A 23177-nucleotide genomic window follows, 5' to 3' on the forward strand; every position below is an offset into this window, starting at 1 on the left:
TTGTCAAAATTGTTAAAATGGTCAAAATTGTCAAAATTGTCAAAATTGTCAAAATTGTCAAAATTGTCAAAATTGTCAAAATTGTCAAAATTGTCAAAATTGTCAAAATTGTCAAAATTGTCAAAATTGTCAAAATTGTCAAAATTGTCAAAATTGTCAAAATTGTCAAAATTGTCAAAATTGTCGAAATTGTCGAAATTGTCAAAATTGTCAAAATTGTCAAAATTGTCAAAATTGTCAAAATTGTCAAAATTGTCAAAATTGTCAAAATTGTCAAAATTGTCAAATTGTCAAAATTGTCAAAATTGTCAAAATTGACAAAGTTGTCAAAATTGTCAAAATTGTCAAAATTGTCAAAATTGTCAAAATTGTCAAAATTGTCAAAATTGTCAAAATTTGCAGTTTTGTCATTTTCGTCATTTTTGTCATTTTTGTCATTTTTGTCATTTTTGTCATTTTTGTCATTTTTGTCATTTTTGACATTTTTGTCTTTTTTGTCATTTTTGTCATTTTTGTCATTGGAAGTACCTTTCGAATCAGCGAAACGTATCAGCAGGATGGATCTCTAGGCGGCGCTCAGGTAAGTATCAATTCTCTTCGGGCAGGTAAATATTAATTCCTTCGGGCAGGTAAGTATGGTTTTCCCTTCTTTTCAGGTTCAATTCAGGTAGGTCGATTTTCCGTTTTTCCAGATAAGTACACTTTATTTTTGGTTTGCAGTGCACTTAATTCACAGCAGTTTATTTAAATTTCTTAAATTTATTACACTAACTATTTATTAACTAAATTAATTTCACAGGAACAAAATTTACTTTCACTGAATTCACGTTGGATGTAAACATATGCTCGCCGGCTCGATGATGACGTCTCCAGTGTGATGCCAAAAGAGAAACACCTGACTTTCCGAACGGCCTTTTATAAGTTAGGGATGCCGGAAACTCCTCTTTTTGTTTGGTTTCTTCTTTTGTTTCTTAGCTCCCGAACAACTGCCAGCATTCACCGAGTACAGCCCACTGCTAAACATCTGCCTTCATAACTGCACGGAAAAAATCTTTCAGGTGTTGAGGCTAACTTTTACTCATTTTCGTGCATGCACGAACATCCTGGCCCCTTCAGAAACAACGTTCCTGTCGATGACTGCGAAGTAAGTTTTTCCATGGAGTGAGTGAACTTTGTTAAGCGTGGTGATGATGATGATTGATGATTCCAATGTTTGTTTACATTGATTTGTCTCGCCTCAGTCGGTTGTGAAGTCGTTCGGTCGTGTTTTCTCTGATTCCAAATAGTATAGTGCCTTGAAAGTTTGCAAGCGGGAACCGGAACGTCGAATCGAACGGTGGTGTTATGTGGTTGGTATTGTGCTGTACATGTTGTGTGGATTGTGTTGTGTTCTCCTCGGAAAGCGAAAAGTGCTGCAATTTGAAGACCCAGTAGCGATCCAAGTGAAAAAAGTGCCTTGTATAAATGTTATTTCTCGACTGGATCCGAAACGAGCTCGCTTCAAGAGGAAATCTTGGCTGATCTTGGTTGTTCATCGCCGGTTGTTTTACTTGATTCCTCCGACGATGATGCAATCGGTAGCAGGCAGATTTTTGACACCGGTCTTGTACAGAAGCCCTTCGGCGTTCTCAAAGTCACCACTCGGATGATTTCGTCTTCGCCAGGATGTGTCTGGATCACTCTTGCTGTCGGCCAACGCATTGGTGGGATGTTTTCCTCCTTTAAGAGAACCAGCTGGTTTTCTTTAATAGTTACAGGTGAGTGCACCCATTTGCTTCGTGGTTGTAATTTCGTTAAATATTCCAGGTGCCATCTTCGCCACAGATCCTGGAACAATTTTTGTTCTTGCTGCCACTTCCTCAGATGATTAAATGGTATTTCCCTCAGATCTTCGTCGGGAACAGCCTTTAATGAAGTCCCAACGAGGAAATGTCCGGGCGTGAGTGGCTCGAAGTCGGTCGGATCATCGCTTACGGGAACAAGAGGCCGGGAGTTAAGGCAGCATTCAATTTGATTCAAGAGGGTCTGCATGTCATCGAAGAGCAATGAATGGTCACGTACGACGCGGACAAAGTGTTTCTGGGCGGAATTGATGGCCGATTCCCATAGCCCGCCAAAGTGGGATGCACTGGGCGGATTGAAGTGCCATCTAATGTGGCAATCTGTGCACTCCTGTTCAACCTTCTGCGCATGTTCAGTCTGACGGATGAGTCGTTTGAGCTCGTTTTTAGCCCCGAGAAAGTTGCGTCCGTTATCCGAGTAAATGTCCGACGGTGGGCCTCGGCGAGATACAAAGCGTCGCAATGCTTGTATAAACTTGGCTGTTGTCAAATCGAATACTAATTCGATGTGTACAGCCTTGGTGCAGAAGCAAATAAAAACTGCAACAAAAGCCTTTGTGGGTGCTGCTCGACGATGCGGATGTTTAAGCATAATTGGGCCCCAATAGTCAACCCCCGTCACCGTGAAGGGACGAGTGGCTGTGATTCGTTCCTTGGGCAGCTCAGCCATAAATTGCTCATCCAATTTTGGCCGAGCTCGGAAGCAAATGGTGCAGCGATGTACGACTACTTTGACCAGATTTCTGGCCCCTATTATCCAATAGCGAAGGCGAAGTAGTCCGATGAGTAACTGTGGTGACGCATGAAGATTTCGTTGATGATAGCATTGGACAAGTAAAGCAGAAAAACGATGGTGATACGGGAGGAGGATTTGGTGCCTACTGTCGTATGTCAAGGATGCTCGATCAAGTCTGCCACCCACACGCATGACTCCGTCTTGATCTAGGAAAGGAGTAAACCACCGGAGTCGGGATTTAACGGGAATGGGCTTTGAGTCACGAAGAGCACTTGCTTCGTTGGGGAATTCCTGATGTTGAACAAGACGAATGAGCGCTGACTCTGCATTTTGAATTTCCAACGTTGAAAGAGTGCCAAACAACTTCTGCTGCTTCGTCCTTTTAGTCCGACAGTTTGAAATATACCGGAAACAGAATGCCGTTACCCGTAGCATGTGTTGGAACGATGAGAATTGTTCGACGAACAAATCAATGAATGAAGGATCAGCTGTTGATGTCAAAAGTTGAATCGGGGTTGATCGAGATTCCAACTGCGTTTCGAAAGATTGATTGTGCTGTTTGACAGGCCAGTAGGATTGTTCGGTTTGCAGCCACTGTGGACCTTTCCACCAAAGGTCACACGCGAGAATAGTTTCAGCGTCGATGCCTCTTGAGATGTGGTCTGCAGGGTTCTGTTGCCCTGCCACATGGTTCCAAGAAGTGCCCACCGTTGCCAGCTGGATTTTGGACACTCGGTTAGCAACGAATGTAGTCCACACTGATGGGCTGGCCTTCAGCCAGGCTAGAACTGTAGTTGAGGCGACCCAGAAAAATGTTGTGAATTTCGATTCAAAGGCGGAGCAGATCTTTTGGTAAAGTTGAGCAGCTTCTAGTGCTCCACAGAGTTCGAGCCGAGGAATGCTGCGCTTTTTCAAGGGTGAAACCTTCGATTTTGCCGTCAATAAGGATACCAAAACATTACCAGACGCGTCGGTCGATCGCAGATACGCACAGGCGCCATAAGCTTGTTCCGATGCGTCCGAAAAAAGGTGCAATTCAATGGCACTTGGCTCAGCCAACACAACACATCGAGGGATTCTCAGTTGCTCAAGCAGGGGCAACTGAGAGTAATATTTGATCCAATAATTGGAGAGAGAATCTGGCAGCGGTTGATCCCAGCCCCAAGGTTTGTCTTCGTCAGATGTAAGGCCCCACAGTGTCTGCATGAATATCTTGGCGGTTACAATGACTGGTCCAACCAATCCTAGGGGATCAAAAAGCTGGGCAATTTGAGAAAGAGCAATTCGTTTGGTCATGAGGGTGTCTGGAGGTTGCTTTGGTAGTTTAATGTGGAACCGCAAGTTGTCGGCTGCTGGTTCCCAGTGTAGGCCCAGGGTTTTGATGCACTGGTCTGCTGCAAGTTCGACCGAGGATTGGATGGCACGCCTTTCAGGAGAAACGCCGTCAAGAACCGATTCAACATTGGAGGCAACTTCCGGAATTCAAATCCACCTGTTCTGCACAACTTGTCAAGCTGAGTTCGCAGTTCCGCTACCGTCGTTGGAGAGCTTCCACCGGTGAATAGGTCGTCGACATAGACATCTCTCTTGAGGATCTTTGCTGCTTCGGGAAAGTTCGATTCTTCGTCGTCTGCTAGCTGCTGGAGGACCCTGGTGGCCAGAAATGGTGCGCTGGCCGTGCCGTAGGTTACCGTTTTTAGCTCGAATGTTTGCATAGGATGTTCTGGAGAATTCCGCCAAAAAATTCGCTGGAGTGGAGTGTCTCTGTCATCAACCAAAATCTGCCGATACATTTGTTTAATGTCTGCGATGAGCATCACCTGATGAAGCCAGGATCTCAGAATGATAGCTCTTAAGTCATCCTGAATTACTGCGCCAACCATGAGCACGTCATTAAGAGATTTTCCCGCTGCTGATTTGCACGACGCATCGAAAACGACGCGGACCTTGGTAGTGGAGCTGGTTTCTCGGATCACCGGGTGATGAGGTAGGTAGTACCGGGAAGAGTTGGATTCCGATTCGCCTAACACTTGCTGCATATGACCCAAGGTTTCATATTCGGCCATAAAGTCCCGATATTGAATGCGAAGCTCCTGGTTGCGTTGAAGACGAGATTCAATCATGTAAAATCGCCGTAATGCCGTGCTGCGGTTGTCGCCAATGTTGACTGCTGCTTCCTTCAATGGTAATCGTACTATGTACCGGCCATCTGGAGAACGCTGTACCGTTCGACGGAAATGATTCTCGCATTCTGCTTCTTCTGCCGACAGACACGCAGCCCCGTTTTTCTCCTCAATGCTCCAAAAGCGTTGCATCAACCGATGAATCTCCGCAACAGTAGCGACATTGCAGGAAATGGCGTTGATATGATTCGACCTCATTACCTTCCCGGAAACAACCCAGCCGAAAACCGAATCCACCAACATCGGGAAACCTTCACCTAGCGAGATTCTACCTGATGATTTGAAAATGTCGAAAAACACTTCAGCGCCCAGGACCACGTCGATGGCTTGAGTTTGGTAGAAGGCTGGGTCCGCAAGCTTGATTTCTTCAGGAAAGTTCCATTTTGAGATGTCCATCGTTGTTGAGGGAAGATTCAACGTAAGCTTAGGCAGCACGAGCAAGTCTTATTTATTTATTTTTTATTTATTTATTATTTACATAGTATTCCGTCTCACGACATAACTTGACGAACATAATTCCTAAAATTCACTCGGTTCATAGCAACCGTTCTCCAATTTCTCGGGCACCCCACGTTCGCCAGATCACGCTCCACTTGGTCTAACCACCTCGCTCGTTGCGCCCCCGCTCGTCTTGTTCCTACCGGATTCGTAGCGAACACCTGTTTTGCAGGACAGTCATCCGGCATTCTCGCAACATGTCCCGCCCAGCGTATCCGGCCAGCTTTCACCACCTTCTGGATACTGGGTTCGCCGTAGAGGCGCGCGAGCTCGTGGTTCATCCTTCGCCTCCACACTCCGTTCTCCTGTACGCTGCCAAAGATGGTTCTTAACACTCGTCGCTCGAATACTCCGAGTGTACGCAGGTCCTCCTCGAGCAATATCCATGTCTCGTGCCCGTAGAGAACAACCGGTCTAATGAGCGTCATATACAGGTTACACTTCGTGCGAGGGCTAAGTCTTCTCGACCGCAGTTGCTTGTGGAGTCCATAGTAGGCACGACTTCCGCTGATAATTCGCCTCCGGATCTCACGGCTGGTGTCATTGTCTGCGGTCACCAGTGAGCCGAGATAGACAAAGTCTTCGACTATCTCCAGCTCGTCGCCGTCGATCGTGACCTTGTTATTAGCACGAGCAAGTCTACGACAGTTGAATATCCAGAAATTCGAGATCGTACTGTAGTTCGAAGTTTCAGGCGTGCAAGCGTTGATGATTGGCCAATGCCGGAGATTGAGAGGTTGACCTTTCTACGTTGAATTTGAAGTCACTGTGAGAATGACTCGGTGATGAAGCTGCACTCGCTCCCTGAGTCCAGAAGTACCCTTGCCAAGTGGTTATTACCATGATCGTCGACTAAATTAATCACTGCAGTTGCGAGAATCACCTTGTTCAACTTTCGACCAGTAACTGGGGCGTGAACTGCGGCTGATAGCGAAGAAGAGGCTTAGCTGGTTGGGATGGGATCCGTCGTTCCGTTTGATTCAGTTCGTGGCTTGATGCGCTCAGCAGCAGCTGGCGCTTCACTGCAAAGCTGACTGTGGTATCTCCCTCGGCATTTCCGGCAGGTGTTCTTCGATGAGCAATTCCGAACTACATGACCCTTCCGCAGACAATTCCGGCAAAGTTGTTGACGACGAACTAATTTCTCCTTGTCCTCAAAGGTCATTTTGGAAAAAACCGGACATTGGTACATCGGATGGTGGTCGGAACAGGCGAAACATTGGCGAAAGTTGGACTGAGTAGCTCCATGGCTGACGAGTGTAGGACGTGGTACTGGTTTTCTGACTGACGAAACTTCCGGTAGATTGTTGCATACGCTTTGTAGGACCGTGACTCGTCGTTGAAGGAAACTTACAAGATCCTGGAATGTTGTGCCCTCCTTTGACGATGAACACTCCTCCCAATCTTTACGGGTAGTTGGGTCAAGGCGAATGCTCAGCATTCGGATAAGCAAGACGTCCCAATATTCGGTTTTCTCTCCCAGCTGCTTAAGAATCCGGACGTTTGCTTCAAACCTTTCGACCAGAGAGTGAAGTTCAGAAGCTGATTCCTTTTTGAGTTGACAAAATTCAAATAAAGAAACGACGTAGGTTTGTTTCAGGCGTGATGGATTTTGGAAATGCTCAACGAGAAGGTTCCAGGCTACGGGGTAGTTATTTGCACTGATCGCAATACTTTGTATGAGTTTGAGAGCATCTCCACTCAACGAAGATCGTAAATAGTAGAATTTTTGTATGTTCGACAAGTCCCCAGAAGAGTGCACCAGAGAGAGAAACAGGTCGTGAAAGTTTAGCCACTGGTCTAGGGAGCCGTTGAATACAGGAAGCTTCACGTCTGGCAGCCGAATATGAGAGGAAGCAGGGAAATGCGAATTTGATGGAGCAGGCTGAGGGCACGGTGTCGAAGCATTTTTATTAACTGCCAACAAAAATCCCTTCACACGATAGTACTCAGTTTCAAATTGTGAGCGTTGTTTAAACTGCTGCTCGATACTCTCTAAATCGTCGACATCGGAGGCCTCGAGTTCGGCCTGGGTTTTAGAGTAGTCCGTCCAGAGCGCGATGAGATTTTCTAGACGTACTGGGACTTCGACGGCGTGAGTTTCGTCATCATAGTTGTTGACAAAAACTCTGATGAGATTGAAGGAAGTCTCTAAGCTGCGGATGCGCAGTTTTAGTGACTTTATACGTCGCTCGGTGGCCATATCACAGGCTGGTTGGTCTGGAAAACAAATAACCAGCGGAGCACAAACGACACACTTTAATGCTTAAAGGAATTATAATTACCTCCTAGAGGCAATTCGATTGCCTTGTATTTCTATAATTACAGGAACAGGACTCCAAATAGGGCAACGTCGTGATGAAAAGGATTGTCTTCCGTTGTTGTTAAAGTTCCGGACGCTCGGAGTTCGACGGGCATCCGGTTCGAAGGACCATATGGAAGTACCTTTCGAATCAGCGAAACGTATCAGCAGGATGGATCTCTAGGCGGCGCTCAGGTAAGTATCAATTCTCTTCGGGCAGGTAAATATTAATTCCTTCGGGCAGGTAAGTATGGTTTTCCCTTCTTTTCAGGTTCAATTCAGGTAGGTCGATTTTCCGTTTTTCCAGGTAAGTACACTTTATTTTTGGTTTGCAGTGCACTTAATTCACAGCAGTTTATTTAAATTTCTTAAATTTATTACACTAACTATTTATTAACTAAATTAATTTCACAGGAACAAAATTTACTTTCACTACAATGAATTCACGTTGGATGTAAACATATGCTCGCCGGCTCGATGATGACGTCTCCAGTGTGATGCCAAAAGAGAAACACCTGACTTTCCGAACGGCCTTTTATAAGTTAGGGATGCCGGAAACTCCTCTTTTTGTTTGGTTTCTTCTTTTGTTTCTTAGCTCCCGAACAACTGCCAGCATTCACCGAGTACAGCCCACTGCTAAACATCTGCCTTCATAACTGCACGGAAAAAATCTTTCAGGTGTTGAGGCTAACTTTTACTCATTTTCGTGCATGCACGAACAGTCATTTTTGTCATTTTTGTCATTTTTGTCATTTTTGTCATTTTTGTCATTTTTGTCATTTTTGTCATTTTTGTCATTTTTGTCATTTTTGTCATTTTTGTCATTTTTGTCATTTTTGTCATTTTTGTCATTTTTGTCATTTTTGTCATTTTTGTCATTTTTGTCATTTTTGTCATTTTTGTCATTTTTGTCATTTTTGTCATTTTTGTCCTTTTTGTCATTTTTGTCATTTTTGTCATTTTTGTCATTTTTGTCATTTTTGTCGTTATTGTCATTTTTTTTCCTTTTTTTCCTTTTTGTCATTTTTGTCATTTTTGTCATTTTTGTCATTTTTGTCATTTTTGTCATTTTTGTCGTTTTTGTCATTTTTGTCATTTTTGTCATTTTTGTCATTTTTGTCATTTTTGTCATTTTTGTCATTTTTGTCATTTTTGTCATTTTTGTCATTTTTGTCATTTTTGTTTTTGTCATTTTTGTCATTTTTGTCATTTTTGTCCTTTTTGTCATTTTTGTCATATTTGTCATTTTTGTCATTTTTGTCGTTTTTGTCATTTTTTTTCCTTTTTGTCATTTTTGTCATTTTTATCATTTTTGTCATTTTTGTCATTTTTGTCATTTTTGTCATTTTTGTCATTTTTGTCATTTTTGTCATTTTTGTCATTTTTGTCATTTTTGTCATTTTTGTCATTTTTGTCATTTTTGTCATTTTTGTCATTTTTGTCATTTTTGTCATTTTTGTCATTTTTGTCATTTTTGTCATTTTTGTCATTTTTGTCATTTTTGTCATTTTTGTCATTTTTGTCATTTTTGTCATTTTTGTCATTTTTGTCATTTTTGTCATTTTTGTCATTTTTGTCATTTTTGTCATTTTTGTCATTTTTGTCATTTTTGTCATTTTTGTCATTTTTGTCATTTTTGTCATTTATGTCATTTTTGTCATTTTTGTCATTTTTGTCATTTTCGTCATTTTTGTCATTTTTGTCATTTTTGTCATTTTTGTCATTTTTGTCATTTTTGTCATTTTTGTCATTTTTGTCATTTTTGTCATTTTTGTCATTTTTGTCATTTTTGTCATTTTTGTCATTTTTGTCATTTTTGTCATTTTTGTCATTTTTGTCAATTTTGTCATTTTTGTCATTTTTGTCATTTTTGTCATTTTTGTCATTTTTGTCATTTTTGTCATTTTTGTCATTTTTGTCATTTTTGTCATTTTTGTCAATTTGTCAATTTTGACAATTTTGTCAATTTTGTCAATTTTGTCAATTTTTTCAATTTTTTCAATTTTGTCAATTTTGTCAATTTTATCAATTTTGTCAATTTTGTCAATTTTGTCAATTTTGTCAATTTTGTCAATTTTGTCGATTTTGTCAATTCTGTCAATTTTGTCAATTTTGTCATTGTCATTTTTGTCATTTTTGTCATTTTTGTCATATTTGTCATATTTGTCAATTTTGTCAATTTTGTCAATATTGTCAATATTGACAATTTTGTCAATTTTGTCAATTTTGTCAATTTTGTCAATTTTGTCAATTTTGCCAATTTTGTCAATTTGGTCAATTTTGTCAATTTTGTCAATTTTGTCAATTTTGTCAATTTTGTCAATTTTGTCAATTTTGTCAATTTTGTCAATTTTGTCAATTTTGTCAATTTTGTCAATTTTGTCAATTTTGTCAATTTTGTCAATTTTGTCAATTTTGTCAATTTTGTCAATTTTGTCAATTTTGTCAATTTTGTCAATTTTGTCAATTTTGTCAATTTTGTCAATTTTGTCAATTTTGTCAATTTTGTCAATTTTGTCAATTTTGTCAATTTTGTCAATTTTGTCAATTTTTTTCAATTTTGTCAATTTTGTCAATTTTGTCAATTTTGTCAATTTTGTCAATTTTGTCAATTTTGTCAATTTTGTCAATTTTGTCAATTTTGTCAATTTTGTCAATTTTGTCAATTTTGTCAATTTTGTCAATTTTGTCAATTTTGTCAATTTTGTCAATTTTGTCAATTTTGTCAATTTTGTCAATTTTGTCAATTTTGTCAATTTTGTCAATTTTGTCAATTTTGTCAATTTTGTCAATTTTGTCAATTTTGTCAATTTTGTCAATTTTGTCAATTTTGACAAAATTGTCAATTTTGTCAATTTGTCAATTTTGTCAATTTTGTCAATTTTGTCAATTTTGTCAATTTTGTCAATTTTGTCAATTTTGTCAATTTTGTCAATTTTGTCAATTTTGTCAATTTTGTCAATTTTGTCAATTTTGTCAATTTTGTCAATTTTGTCAATTTTGTCAATTTTGTCAATTTTGTCAATTTTGTCAATTTTGTCAATTTTGTCAATTTTGTCAATTTTTTCAATTTTGTCAATTTTGTAAATTTTGTCAATTTTGTCAATTTTGTCAATTTTGTCAATTTCGTTAATTTTGTCAATTTTGCAATTTTGTCAATTTTGTCAATTTTGTCAATTTTGTCAATTTTGTCAATTTTGTCAATTTTGTCAATTTTGTCAATTTTGTCAATTTTGTCAATTTTGTCAATTTTGTCAATTTTGTCAATTTTTTTCAATTTTGTCAATTTTGTCAATTTTGTCAATTTTGTCAATTTTGTCAATTTTGTCAATTTTGTCAATTTTGTCAATTTTGTCAATTTTGTCAATTTTGTCAATTTTGTCGATTTTGTCAATTTTGTCAATTTTGTCAATTTTGTCAATTTTGTCAATTTTGTCAATTTTGTCAATTTTGTCAATTTTGTCAATTTTGTCAATTTTGTCAATTTTGTCAATTTTGTCAATTTTGTCAATTTTGTCAATTTTGTCAATTTTGTCAATTTTGTCAATTTTGTCAATTTTGTCAATTTTGTCAATTTTGTCAATTTTGTCAATTTTGTCGATTTTGTCAATTTTGTCAGCTTTGTCAATTTTGTCATTTTTGTTTATTTTGTCTATTTTGTAATTTTTGTCAATTGTGTCATTTTAGAGATTTGTGTGATTCTTGTTTTTTTCGAATTTCACATATCTGTCTACTGTTTCTTGTTTAACATTTTTTTTGTCATACTCATTGTCATGTTGCTTTGCTTTGATTTATTTTATTTTTCGTTCGAGTTTGTGCAAAAAAAACTATTAATGTGATTTTTTTTGCAGCAAATTGATTCTTACTAGTTTGCCTTAGGTGTTCAGATGTAAGAATTTGATAATTTGATGAAACTGTCCAAGAGTTGGGTTCAAATGGGCTGTCAACAGCTTGTAGCCAAGCTTCATGTGGCGTTTTGTTCTATTTTCGGAAATTTAGCTTCGATCGAAAGATTTTTGTCACGCCAGGGCAGATTAATTTTGACCGGTCAATAACCGCACCGAATTTGGTTTTTTTTTCTCTCTTGGTTGTGTTTGGTTTCGATTGCTGGTTCCGATGCTGATTGTTCGTCACGAAAATTAATAATGGATATGTGCATTAATCATTTCGTTAAGGCTTTTGTTGTGCTCGGAGATGATTGAGGAAAATTTGTCGGGTGATGATGGTGGAAAATTGGCGGCGTCTGACCTTAAACGGTTGGATTGGTCGTCTTTGGAATTTAAACGGAATAATTCGGCACTCGATGGCTCTCCGGTGAATCCGTTTTCAAACCTTGGAGGAGGACACATTCGGATCTTGGCGGAGTGAATCTTGACTCTCTTATCATCGATTTTAAACGGTATAAAAGATGTTCACGGCTAGAATCATCAATTATAGTATCTACGATCTTTCAACAGTGCAGTCGGTGGGGTTTTCTCAGTGCTTGGTATTGGGTTTTGTGGTTAAAATTTTTTTCTACATCATGAAGGTGATTACGTGATCAGTGTTTGGTTTTTGTAGCAGGAAGTTCTCAAACAAGGTGTTCTCGATTTCAACAGGTTTTTGTAACAATTTGTGCTCTCGTGGTGGCTGCAGCTGCTGACATTTCGATTCAGGAACCGCTGGGAGATCTGCAGCCTCCATTCGATGGATACCCTTCAAAGGACTTCAACGCTCCATGGACAGGAGACTTGAACGATCCTCAAAAACCCATCAACGTCATCCAGAACAACGAAGTGGCTGTTCCTCAAAATGACCATCATCAACATCATCATCATCATCAAGAACAGCATGCCGACAATCATCAAAACCAACACCATGGACCAAGTACTTCCTCCGTCAGCGTTAACGTGATCCACCCCAATTGGGCCACCTCCTTTGCCAACATTCAGCGTTTCGATCAGTGGCCCTCATACATGACCCCGGTGTCTTACATCGCCCCGGCTCCAGTGACTCCAATCTTGGCCTCTTACTCTGCCCCAATGGCTCCAATCGTCGCTCCATACCCACCAGCTTTTAAGCCATCGCCAGAATGGAACCACTGGAATGAGCCAGCAGCTCCCATCATCGCTGCTCCAGTTCCAGCTCCAGTCCCACTTCCAGTTCACAGCCACGGTGGCTGGGCCAAGGCGCCGATTCCAGTAGCCAAATACGTTGCCGTCACTCCAGGAGCAGTGCATATTGCCCCACTTCCGGGGCACACCGTTTCCCAGAAGATCATCAACCTCGCCCCTGCTCCTGCTTGGTGAATTTCTCATCTGCCAATCAGTAGCTACAGACTGTGTTGTTGTTGACTAGTTGTAAATAAACCGAAGACTGCATTCGACTAACATGTGATCATAAATTAAAGTCAAAGTTTTGTAATAGGTAACGGAATGATCACGGCCCTTAATGTCTATCAAAAAGGTGAATAGTGGGGGATCTCAGAATAAAGTGACACAATTGAAATTTCTCATGGGTGTTTAAAACGGATTAACTTTGTTTTTTTTTAATAAGTGTTGTATTTCAAAACTTTTTGAGGGACTGTGATAAGTGCAATGTTTAATAATTTCACTCGTTAGTAACATCTGACTGAAAACAAAGATCGTGTGAAATATAAGGTGTAACCAAAAGAATGGGTTCTTGTAATCAAAATTTGTTGATCAAATTTGATCAAACGAAACTAGAACATACTACACCTGTTCATAATCAACAGGTGGCACATATCAATTGGATCTTAATTTTGTGTGCAAAAAGGAAGCTAGAGGGGCCCAATTCAATCTTTTGGTGTTTGGTATTTTGGTAGCCTTACACGCTGTAGGCTTAAATTGATGCTGGACCCTACACAAGGTGTTATGCAAAATTTATACCAAATCGGACCACGAGAAGGGCTTGTGGAGCGATCTCGAAATTGAAAGGTAATTTTGAGACATTTTGTTCGGGAGGAAAGTGGAAAAAAATATTATCTTCAGAAAGAAACCGTTCTTTTATTGTTCCATTAACTAAAAACTGGTTATGAGTTTAGTGATTAGCTTAACAGCTTCAACTGGCAAATCAGTTCCTCATGCATTATTGCATTTTCATATTGCCTCTAAAATAGGGTAAATGATCTTGAGCGGAACTAGTCGAAATCTGATCTTGAGCGGAACCATTTACTTTTCCTAAGATATAGGCAATGATTGTTTATGAATTTTATCGAAATGTGGAAAAAACACTTTTTCAAGATCTTTTCATATAAACCTAGACATTTTTGCTAAAATTTATTAACTGAAATAATGTTATTAGAGGATTTAAAAACATACGCATTTCTGCTGCAATTTTCATCAATCTACGCTGACTTTTAACGTCAATTTATGTAACCCTTGGCCGCTATAAACTGATTCTCAATTATCAAAATGGTAGAAAAATTCTTAAAAAAGCATTATTCGGGTTTTTGTATCAAGTTTTCCATCAAAATATCAATAAATCGCTTAGTTTTTAAAAGTAAAATATGATCTTGAGCGGAACCATCTTTGATCTTGAGCGGAACTACTAGCTTCCGAAAAAAACCGCTAGGTGCGCTGCCTTATGCCTTATGTCTCACACGCTGGTTTTACCCCTGAATGTAAGCAACACCCTTTTATTTCTCTAATTATATCAGCTTTAGGGACAAAAAAAATATAAAATTTAGTTCGAATAAAACTAAACATTCATTTAATTGGTGTCACAGCGTACCAAACCAGGCACTCAAATTGTTTAATTTTTTGGAGCACAAGAAATGTTTTTCGATTCTTTTTTTTTTAGAAGGACGTAAGGTGGAGGAAGGCTTTCATACATATTTTTTGGCATAATTCGAGAACCAATGAAGCTAATAAAGTAAAATCATTATTCCAGAATAAGAATCAAACTTCATTGCCATTACTATTTGATCTCCAAGAAGCAGCTTTCGGTTAAAGAGTTTGTTCTTGATGTTGAAATTCCAAATGAAAACGATATACCAATAAACAAAAATTCAAATTATTTTAAACACAAATTCCTTCAGTTCTAAAATGTGTTGCAAAGCACATCTGGTTAGCTATTTTATAATACATAACGATTCAATTGGTGGCCTAGTTTTGAAAACCTATCCGATTCCCTACTGTTTGATGTTAAGACTTGAGCTGGAACTCATGGAAATCGGTTTGGGAATTAAGTGTTTTATCTATTGAGCTAAATGCTTTCCATATTTTTTTAATATGAATTAATTTTATCGTGATTCATAATAAACTGGAATTTATTATAAACTTTGTTCTATGAATAAGTTGTTTCGAGCAAGAATGCTGAAATCAAAAAAAAATCTAAAATTTCACAGAATTTTGAGCAAATTTTTATCACAGAATCTGTGTCACTGAACACAGAAATTTGAAATATTCACAGATTTTAGAGGATTTTTGAATTTTAAATTGATTTCCAAAATTATTAAAATTTCTAACATTGAATTAGAAAAGTTTGATAAAAATTTCAATGTTAACTGAGTTTTCCCAACTAAAATATAAAAAAAGAGGCAATTTATCAAAAATTTTCAATGCAATTAAAGAAATTAGCATCACCGAAATCCATCACGGAGTTTTGAGATAAAAGTACAAAAAATCAGATTTTTTTTCTCAAAACACTTTGATTTAGAGCAATGTACCGTTTTATTTGCAAAATCTGTAATTTAAGGCATCTTCTTTTGTATTACTGACTTTGTCGTAACCTTCAAAAGTTGTTCGGGGCAATATGACCCTAAACACGCACATTCAAATAATCTCTTAAATACACTAATGAACCTAATTTTTGAGATAAAATTACTAAAATTTGAGTCTAGAGAATCGATTCTTTCAAAATAAGATACAGTGAATCTGATTCAACTGAATCAAAGTGAATCTTTTTCGAAGTAAGAAATAAATTTGAACGGATATTTTGAGAACAACTGTGGAAGGCTAAGTTTTTGTAATTTACGTAAAAACATCGATTTTTGAACTTTAAAATCTTTAAAGATGAAATTTAATTGAAGTTTTCACAGTTACACAAAGATTTGGAATGATTGCTATTAAAGATGTTGACAGTACAAAATGGTTCCGCTCAAGATCATATTTTAGTTCCGCTCAAGATCAGAATTCTTTCTTCAGTAAAACAGCTCTAGAGTGATCAGGATTTACTCTAAAATATTCTACAAATCATCATTAGAAAGCAGAAACCAAGATCTATCCGCTGGACTAAAAAAAAATTCGTTCGGAAATAAACCCTATCCATACCGCTTGGTCAACTGTTCCGAGTTGCGTCGAATTGAGCCAATTGGTTCCGCTCAAGATCATTTACCCTAGTTTTAATATCGTTATTTCTTGAAGTTTGTTCTAGGGAAATAATGATTTTATTTCTGAAACTAGCTGATCCCGTACGAACTTCGTTTCGCTACAAATGTAAAAATGTGATCAGATTAGATGGTGGTTTTAACCAATCTCGATATTCCTAACACTGAAGAAAAATACCTTCGCTTTGAGAGTATCCTCATTGATAAGGTGAGAATCCCGTTATTCAATAAGCACGTTGGATTTCACGACTTGAAGTAAAAAAGTTATTGCAATTCAAAGGCCGCAAATTTTGTCCATCACTCAATGAGAACTTTTTACACATTGCGCTTTATACGAGAATTTTCGACCAAAATAAATACAATCTTGGAACCACAATAACTTTCCTGTTTCAAACCTAATCGAGTTACAGTCTTCGGGTGAAATATTTGTATCAACTTAGGCTTTAAGAAAATCAACAATAAAAAACAATCGGCTTGTGATGAAAAAAAGTTATTGATGAAAAACCAGTATTTTTCGTTCCTCCCGGGCAATATACCTTATAATTGTATTCACGTTTGAGACTCAAGCAACCTCTCCCTATGGTCAGATCTTCCTGAAATTTGGCATGTGACCTTTTGGTAAGCTAATAAATAATTTCACCTTCAATATGCAAAAGAGGGATTTCAAATTATTTTTATGCCGTCCGAGATATTTTCATCTAAGTACAAGAACTTTTTTTATTTTTTCAAAATTTCATATTTGGAGCATAACTCAAAAACGGCTCTACTGAGATTTTTTTTTTGAATTTCATTTTCGGATTCAGCTCCCGATTTTACATTAAAAATGACCTTCAGTGTACTAAGCTCAAAAATGCTGTAAACAAGTATAATCAATATGGACGACCCTTTTCCAACCTCAATATAAAATTTAATGTTTGCCCCTTGAAACTCCCACGTATAAAATTTCATTTCCACCTGATACATTCCTCATTGATTAAGCTGTAAATTCTGTAATTTTGAACTTTCTAGCATACTGGAAGCATACTGATTTTTCATATATTTTGCCGACATCTCCATGCAAATTTGAACTCCTTTGCGCCAACTATCAAAAAGTCATTTTTTCAGCTAATGGTACCAATCTGAAAGATGCCGCGCTGAATTAGGGGTGTTAGGGGTTTATCTTCCCCCTCATGTAGATTTTTTTTCAAGTGAAATTTTCAGATCATGAAATGGATTTACTGGAAATTTCTTGATTCCGAAAGATGTTCAAAAATAAGTGTAAATAAACATGTCAGAATATTGGCTACCCTGCGGCGGAATTTGGTGCTTAATCGCTTTAGGCCTTATAAATATATTTCATTTTACCGAACTATATGACGTTCACGAATTGAAACTTATTTAAATTGTAAGATAAGAATTGAAATTGGATAAACCTTCTTTGTAATGAATCTCGAATCTTGACACACAAAACCTTAACTTTAGAATGAGTTTTTATTCAGAAGTGTAAATAAACAAGCTCAGAATTTGAATCCAACTATTATAACATCAAAATTCATGCACTAATTTTACACGTTAGAAAGTTGAAAGGCATGTGACAGGTGTTTAGTACTGATGATAGCAAAAAATCTTAAAATTAGTATTCATTACTTTATAACAGGATTTTTTAAATAAATCAGTCATTTATGTCATTATAAATTTGATGGTGCTATAAAAAATTCCAATTCCACATTCAAAAGGGTATTGAAAAATAACACAAGACCACAAAATTATTATTTTTACAAGCTCGAAAAATTGAAGAACTAAGTATGAATTATTTGGGTGCCCTGAATCCAAATATGCTATTTGTTTTTAATCTATAAGTTTTTATTTTTGAAATAACTTTTGAAAATAAGAAAAAATCATTTAAGAAAATTCTGCATTTTTCAAAAAAAAACCTTTAAAATTTAAAATTTAGTTTTAAAACCAATTATCAACCTTTCTCAAGACCGCAAGTACTTTCATCTTCTGCGAAAAAAAGTTATAGATGTTTTCATTCAGTACCTTTACTTCATTTTTTAAAATACGGGGATTTCTACGGTTTGTTCGAAAAGTTTTTGATCAAATCGAATTTCAGATATATTTTGAATCAAACATCAAATTGTTATTCAGGACTTAATAAATTTGTCGAATAAAATAGGACCTTTTTTTAAGGGGGGGGGGGTGTGTGTTAGGGTCTAACACTTTCAAAAAATCATTTTTTTAAATTTTTTTTATTTTCTTATTGTAAAACATTTCAAGAATGTTGTGTCAAATTTTCAAGTCAATTGAAGCAAAACTGTAGAAATTATAGGCCTTTATCTCCTCCTATCTTATACTGCAAGAAAGCAAGAGCAGAAACTTCAAACTCGTTTTTCTCGAAAGCACATTTTTAAAGTCTGTGGACATCGTCATTTGAAAACTACTTATCCGATTCTTTTCAAATTTGGAACATATTTTCTACATATAAAATACCAGACCCCAACGTTTTTCTTTTTTTTTTTTACTTTGGGGAGATTTTACAGATAAAAAATGGTGGATTTTTTCGTGAAAAATCATAGTTTTTACTTCAAACAGCCACAAAAATTTCATAAAATTTTTTTTAAGTTAAATAAAAACGTTGGGGTCCAGAAAAACATCTATTAAAAATATTTTGCTCAGATTTATTGACTTCAGATGATTCTGTGGTGAGATACAGTGTCCACCGCAAATCCTGTTTTCTAAAAGGCATCCTCGAAAGTGCTCCGTCACCGGCTCATTTTTCAATATTTTTCTATGAAAAAATTGCTAAATGTTCTTTTAACAATGCTTTGTGTAATGCAAAAAATTTTAATACATTTGTTAAAACGATAGCTCTAGAAAAAATCGTAAAAATGGTGTTTTTTTTACCCGTTAGACCCTACCCCCAATATTCAGAGCTCGAAATTTAAAATTTTAAAACTTTTTTTTCAAATCATCTATGTTGAATCGATAATATTTGTTTTTTTAATAAATGCAAAGTCCGAACAATGATTTGAAATAGCAGCTGTTAAGCTATTCTTTTATTTTCTATTTTGTTTATTTATAGAAGATTTTGACCAACTTCGTCATTCGTCCTCTAGTTGTTTAGCTAAATTTTAAAGCGCAAGGTTAACTTAATTTGTATATGCTTTGTGCAATTAGTATTAACAACAAAATTGAGATTTCTTTATTTTAAATTCTATTAGTCTCTAATTGATCATTCAAAAAAAATCACCCATTATCTAACCTGTATATTGCCAGTTTAAACTTTCAATAATGAATTTAAAATGTTATTTTTAAACCCTTCAATTGGAAATGAAAAAGAGGAAAATTTTGATAATTAATAATTTTAGCTGAAAATTTTTTAATCATGGTTAATTTCTAGCCTAGTCTGAAATGTACTTTACAATTCGGATCACCTACATATATGTCCCTACTATTTCTGTGGACTGGTTCTGATGTCAAAAGTCAGAAGTCAAATTTTCAAAATGAATTGCTTAAGCGTAATTTTCAATAAAATTTTTAGATCAGAATTAAATTTATAATTTTATATAATGACTATGAAACGAATAATTCAAAAATGACTTACCGAAAATAAAATAAATTTGAAACATAGATTATAATTGATTTTCAATCGTATCAGTCAAACTTATTATTTTTGAGCATGTATGATGGTCATTAGACAGCTGCAATAAATGACTTTTTTCTCTCATACTTTTTTTCGATGTCTTTTTGGTCACCAAGCCTCGATGTAAAATTTAAGATGATTTGGCTCATTCTTGATTCGTATTCAATTTTGTATGTAAATTTTCATGGAAGAAGTTATTTTTGCGTGTTACATCATCCAGAAAATTCAAATAAGTTTGAAATATAGTTTGTCTTAAGTTATTGGTTTTGCTTATTCTTAAGCTTCATGTTTTGCTTTCATGAAAAGAAGCTAAGTCTTTCATGAAAAAAGCTTTAAACATTTCAAAATAAGAAATCTGAGTTCATTGAAAATTATTTAAAAAATTGCACGTTTTGCTGGATAGAGCTTTCACAAATTTCAAGAAATGTTTTCGTCATAGTTAAATAAATCAACACATTGATCGGCTACGTAAAGCAATTTTTTTTTGCGATTTTTATTCTGATCCTACGGTTGAACAGCTTGAATTAAACAGTCAAACACGCTAGAATAGAAAAAAAAAATATTTTGTTTATTTTTTTTTGTTTTTTGCATAACATCGTTTTTTTCTGAGGTAAAAGTTAGGTTTAGGTTTGTTTGCATGAAATGTACTGCAAGAATCGAACAATTTTTAAAATCCAAAGATATATTCTTTAGAACTTTCAGAACATTTTGATGTGCCATAAAGAATTAAAACTCGTTGCGCTTATTCAGGACTGAATGAAATGTTTCCAAAATTTTTATTGCTATTTGTGGCAATAAAAACAAATAGTAAGCCCGATGTGGTATAGTGGATAGACTGGCGCGAGTCTGGTTTTGGTATGCCTAGCGTACTGGATTCGATTCCCGGTATCGGCTAGACAAATTTTGGGTTCCAATCCTTTATGTGGCTGACAGGTAAGGTGTTTCCTCCTAAAACTGACTATGTAATAAGAATGTTCAATTAGTTGCATGCTGGCCAGGTATACACGGATGCCGGAATCTAAACATTGCATTGCGGTCAAATAAAAAAAAATTTCAATTTGAATAAGAGTTCGACCATTTTCTATTCACTGACTGTTGGATTCTGCTAAGAAAACCTTTGTTAAGAAGAACGTTTTTGTACTTTGGCATTTACACACTAGACTCTTAAATCCAGGAAGTGATTGGAAACACATTTCATTTTTGATTTTTGAGTTTCGACTTTCAAAATCGTTGCGCAGGATATAAATAGGCAACGATCGAGTAGTTTCAATCATACAAAATCGTCTACACCTCAAATCAAATACAACAGTTGCTCCCAAGTTCAACCATCCGTAACAATGAAGGTAAGTTTGCGCCAAAATTTTGTAAATCAATCGATAGACTTAGAGTTTATGTTTCCGATAGGCATTCATCGCATTCCTGGCAGCGTCTTTGGCCGTTGCTGCCCAAGCCGGATATGTAGAGAACTCGTGGCCAATCAACTCTCTGGGATGGAACTCCTGGAACAACGGATGGAACAATGGATGGAATGAATGGAACAACTGGAACACCAAGGGTCTGGTTTCGTATCCTTACTCCTCCGTTCATGGATCCTGGCCAGCAGTGAACTCCGTCTATAACAATGCTTGGGTTAACGGAAACGGATGGAATGGAGCTAAGCCAACTGTCGTTCAGGCCAACGTTGCTAAGGTCAATCCATGGGGACTTCCATGGGCCGGATATGGCTATGGACATGGATACAACAACTATATTGCTCACGGTGCTCCAGTAGTTGCTGCCAAGTATGTTGCTGCCAATCCAGGATCAGTTCATGTTGCTCCACTTGTTGGACATGCCGTTAACCAGAAGCTGATTGTTGCCTAAATCCTTAATAATTTTTTTGAATAAATGAAAACTTATCTGTATTTGAAAAGTTTTTACTGTGTCTTTTTTTTCACAAAACTTCAAATGACTTGAAAACACACGTGCCTCTTTTATCAATCTTTGATCACCTCATGCTCACAGTTATAAATCGTAGCAAACCGCAACAATCTACGTGGAAAGCCGGCAAAGTGCATTCAAACAAACAACGTTCGCAATATATCTGTCAAATCGTGAGATTGATAGCCGGCGATTTGCGTTACAAATTGAAGTTGAGTTGCTCCTCTGCTGGGTTTAGAGTGTTAGTCCGGTGATATTGCAACTGCAAGAGGCTTCCACTTCTCGTAACCAGTCCAAACCCAAGCTGAGAGAACATGAAGGTAGCTTTCATATGTTTCCCATACTTCCTTTCGAAAAATGCAAAATGATTGAAATATTTTGCGTTAAAAAGTGATTTGTAATGGATGTGTTGCGTGTGCCGGGGAAATGATTTTACCTACACTATCACCTGGATGCCGTTTCCTTTATGTTTTTGTTGTTGCATACTTTCAGGAGGACCTTCTTCCCGGTCGGGAAATTTTACAATGGTGGGAGAAGCCCAGTGTTCTCTATGCGTGAGTACCAACTTATGTTTTTTTTATCTGAGGGGCAGGGTAAATTTTTTTTCCTTTTTGTGAGGATTCAGTAGGAAATTCCAAACGGTTATGACGTTAGGCATTTTAAGGAGATTTCTGAAAATAAATTTGGAGTTGATAATCGATAACTGTCCAGAAGTCATCGAACCAAAAATGTTTATTTTTAAAACGCAAATCAGGCTTATCAGTGCACTTTTTGAAAATTGTTTTTCCCAACTCAATGTTGAAAACAAATACCTAGTTAAGTTAAAAAATTTCAAAGAAAAAATGGCTCTGAGAACCAAAACATCAATCATGTTCCAAAAATGACATGATCAACCACCAGTAATAGACCAATAAATAACCGATAAATAACAGCCAAAAGGCTCAAACGACTGAGAATAACAAAAAATAAGTCAACCCTAAACCGAGACAGCGAAAATTCCAGAAGAAGCGCCACAAACGAAGGTGACAACTATATTTCACCTGGAAGCTTCCCGTGTTACACGCGATTCGGCAAAGAGTTTATGAGAAACACACCATTTGGGAAACCGTCTGCCACAAATCGAATCAAAACCAAAGAAAACCAATAGTCTAACTGGTCCCATTTTTTTTTCCTTTTTTTTTTGCTCTGGAAGTTGAATTAGGTGACTACCAGTTATTTACTTTTTCACGCTGGCAACCGATGAATGACGGCAGGTTTCAGAATTTGCACCTGAAAGCGGCCATTCACCACCTGATTGAATTGTTCAGCCAGTTCACGTGCTCAGCCAGGGATAACCCGATTTCGGGCAACCTTTGCCATCATTTATTTGGGTCAGCTTGAATTGTTGTAACGATTAAGTTCATCAACATCTTTGTAATGTTTTATTATTATTTCATTCATGTTTTCATCCATTGGCCATGCACCCTGAATTTAACAAAATTACAAAACATAGCCAAGCAACATGAAAACATGTTTCCCGTTTTTATGACTTTCGGAATATTATTGTTTCAATAGGGTAGTTCTAAAAAATTGAATTTTGAAAGTCTGACCTAGCGACTAAAAAACTGCAATTAAAAATGTATATCTGAACATGCTCGAGTTTTGATCATTAACATCACATTAAGTTTACTTTTACAACATCAATTGAAACTTTTTTGAAACAACTCAAACATTAACTTCAAAACAAAAAAAACTTTTCCATGCAAG

General features: G+C 36.8%; 4 protein-coding genes across 4 annotated transcripts; 2 read left to right on the forward strand and 2 right to left on the reverse strand.

The window, feature by feature from the left end:
• Positions 1–1500: 1500 nt before the first annotated feature.
• On the reverse strand, positions 1501–3873 carry LOC129741267 (uncharacterized). Its single transcript, XM_055732981.1, has one exon. The coding sequence runs from the start codon at positions 3871–3873 to the stop codon at positions 1501–1503; it is 2373 nt and encodes a 790-aa protein (XP_055588956.1).
• LOC129741268 (uncharacterized) lies at positions 3870–5156 on the reverse strand. The gene has a single exon (XM_055732982.1). The coding sequence runs from the start codon at positions 5154–5156 to the stop codon at positions 3870–3872; it is 1287 nt and encodes a 428-aa protein (XP_055588957.1).
• A 6852-nt stretch (positions 5157–12008) lies between these two features.
• Positions 12009–12948, forward strand: LOC129748683 (protein eyes shut-like). The gene is made up of 2 exons (XM_055743364.1): positions 12009–12088; positions 12159–12948. Exons 1-2 carry the CDS (start codon positions 12083–12085, stop codon positions 12846–12848), a joined length of 696 nt encoding a protein of 231 aa, XP_055599339.1. The 5' UTR covers positions 12009–12082; the 3' UTR covers positions 12849–12948.
• A 7900-nt stretch (positions 12949–20848) lies between these two features.
• LOC129741269 (uncharacterized) lies at positions 20849–21374 on the forward strand. The gene is made up of 2 exons (XM_055732983.1): positions 20849–20854; positions 20916–21374. Exons 1-2 carry the CDS (start codon positions 20849–20851, stop codon positions 21372–21374), a joined length of 465 nt encoding a protein of 154 aa, XP_055588958.1.
• Positions 21375–23177: the final 1803 nt, after the last annotated feature.

This window comes from Uranotaenia lowii, chromosome 2, assembly GCF_029784155.1.
Source record: "Uranotaenia lowii strain MFRU-FL chromosome 2, ASM2978415v1, whole genome shotgun sequence".
NCBI lineage: Eukaryota > Metazoa > Arthropoda > Insecta > Diptera > Culicidae > Uranotaenia > Uranotaenia lowii.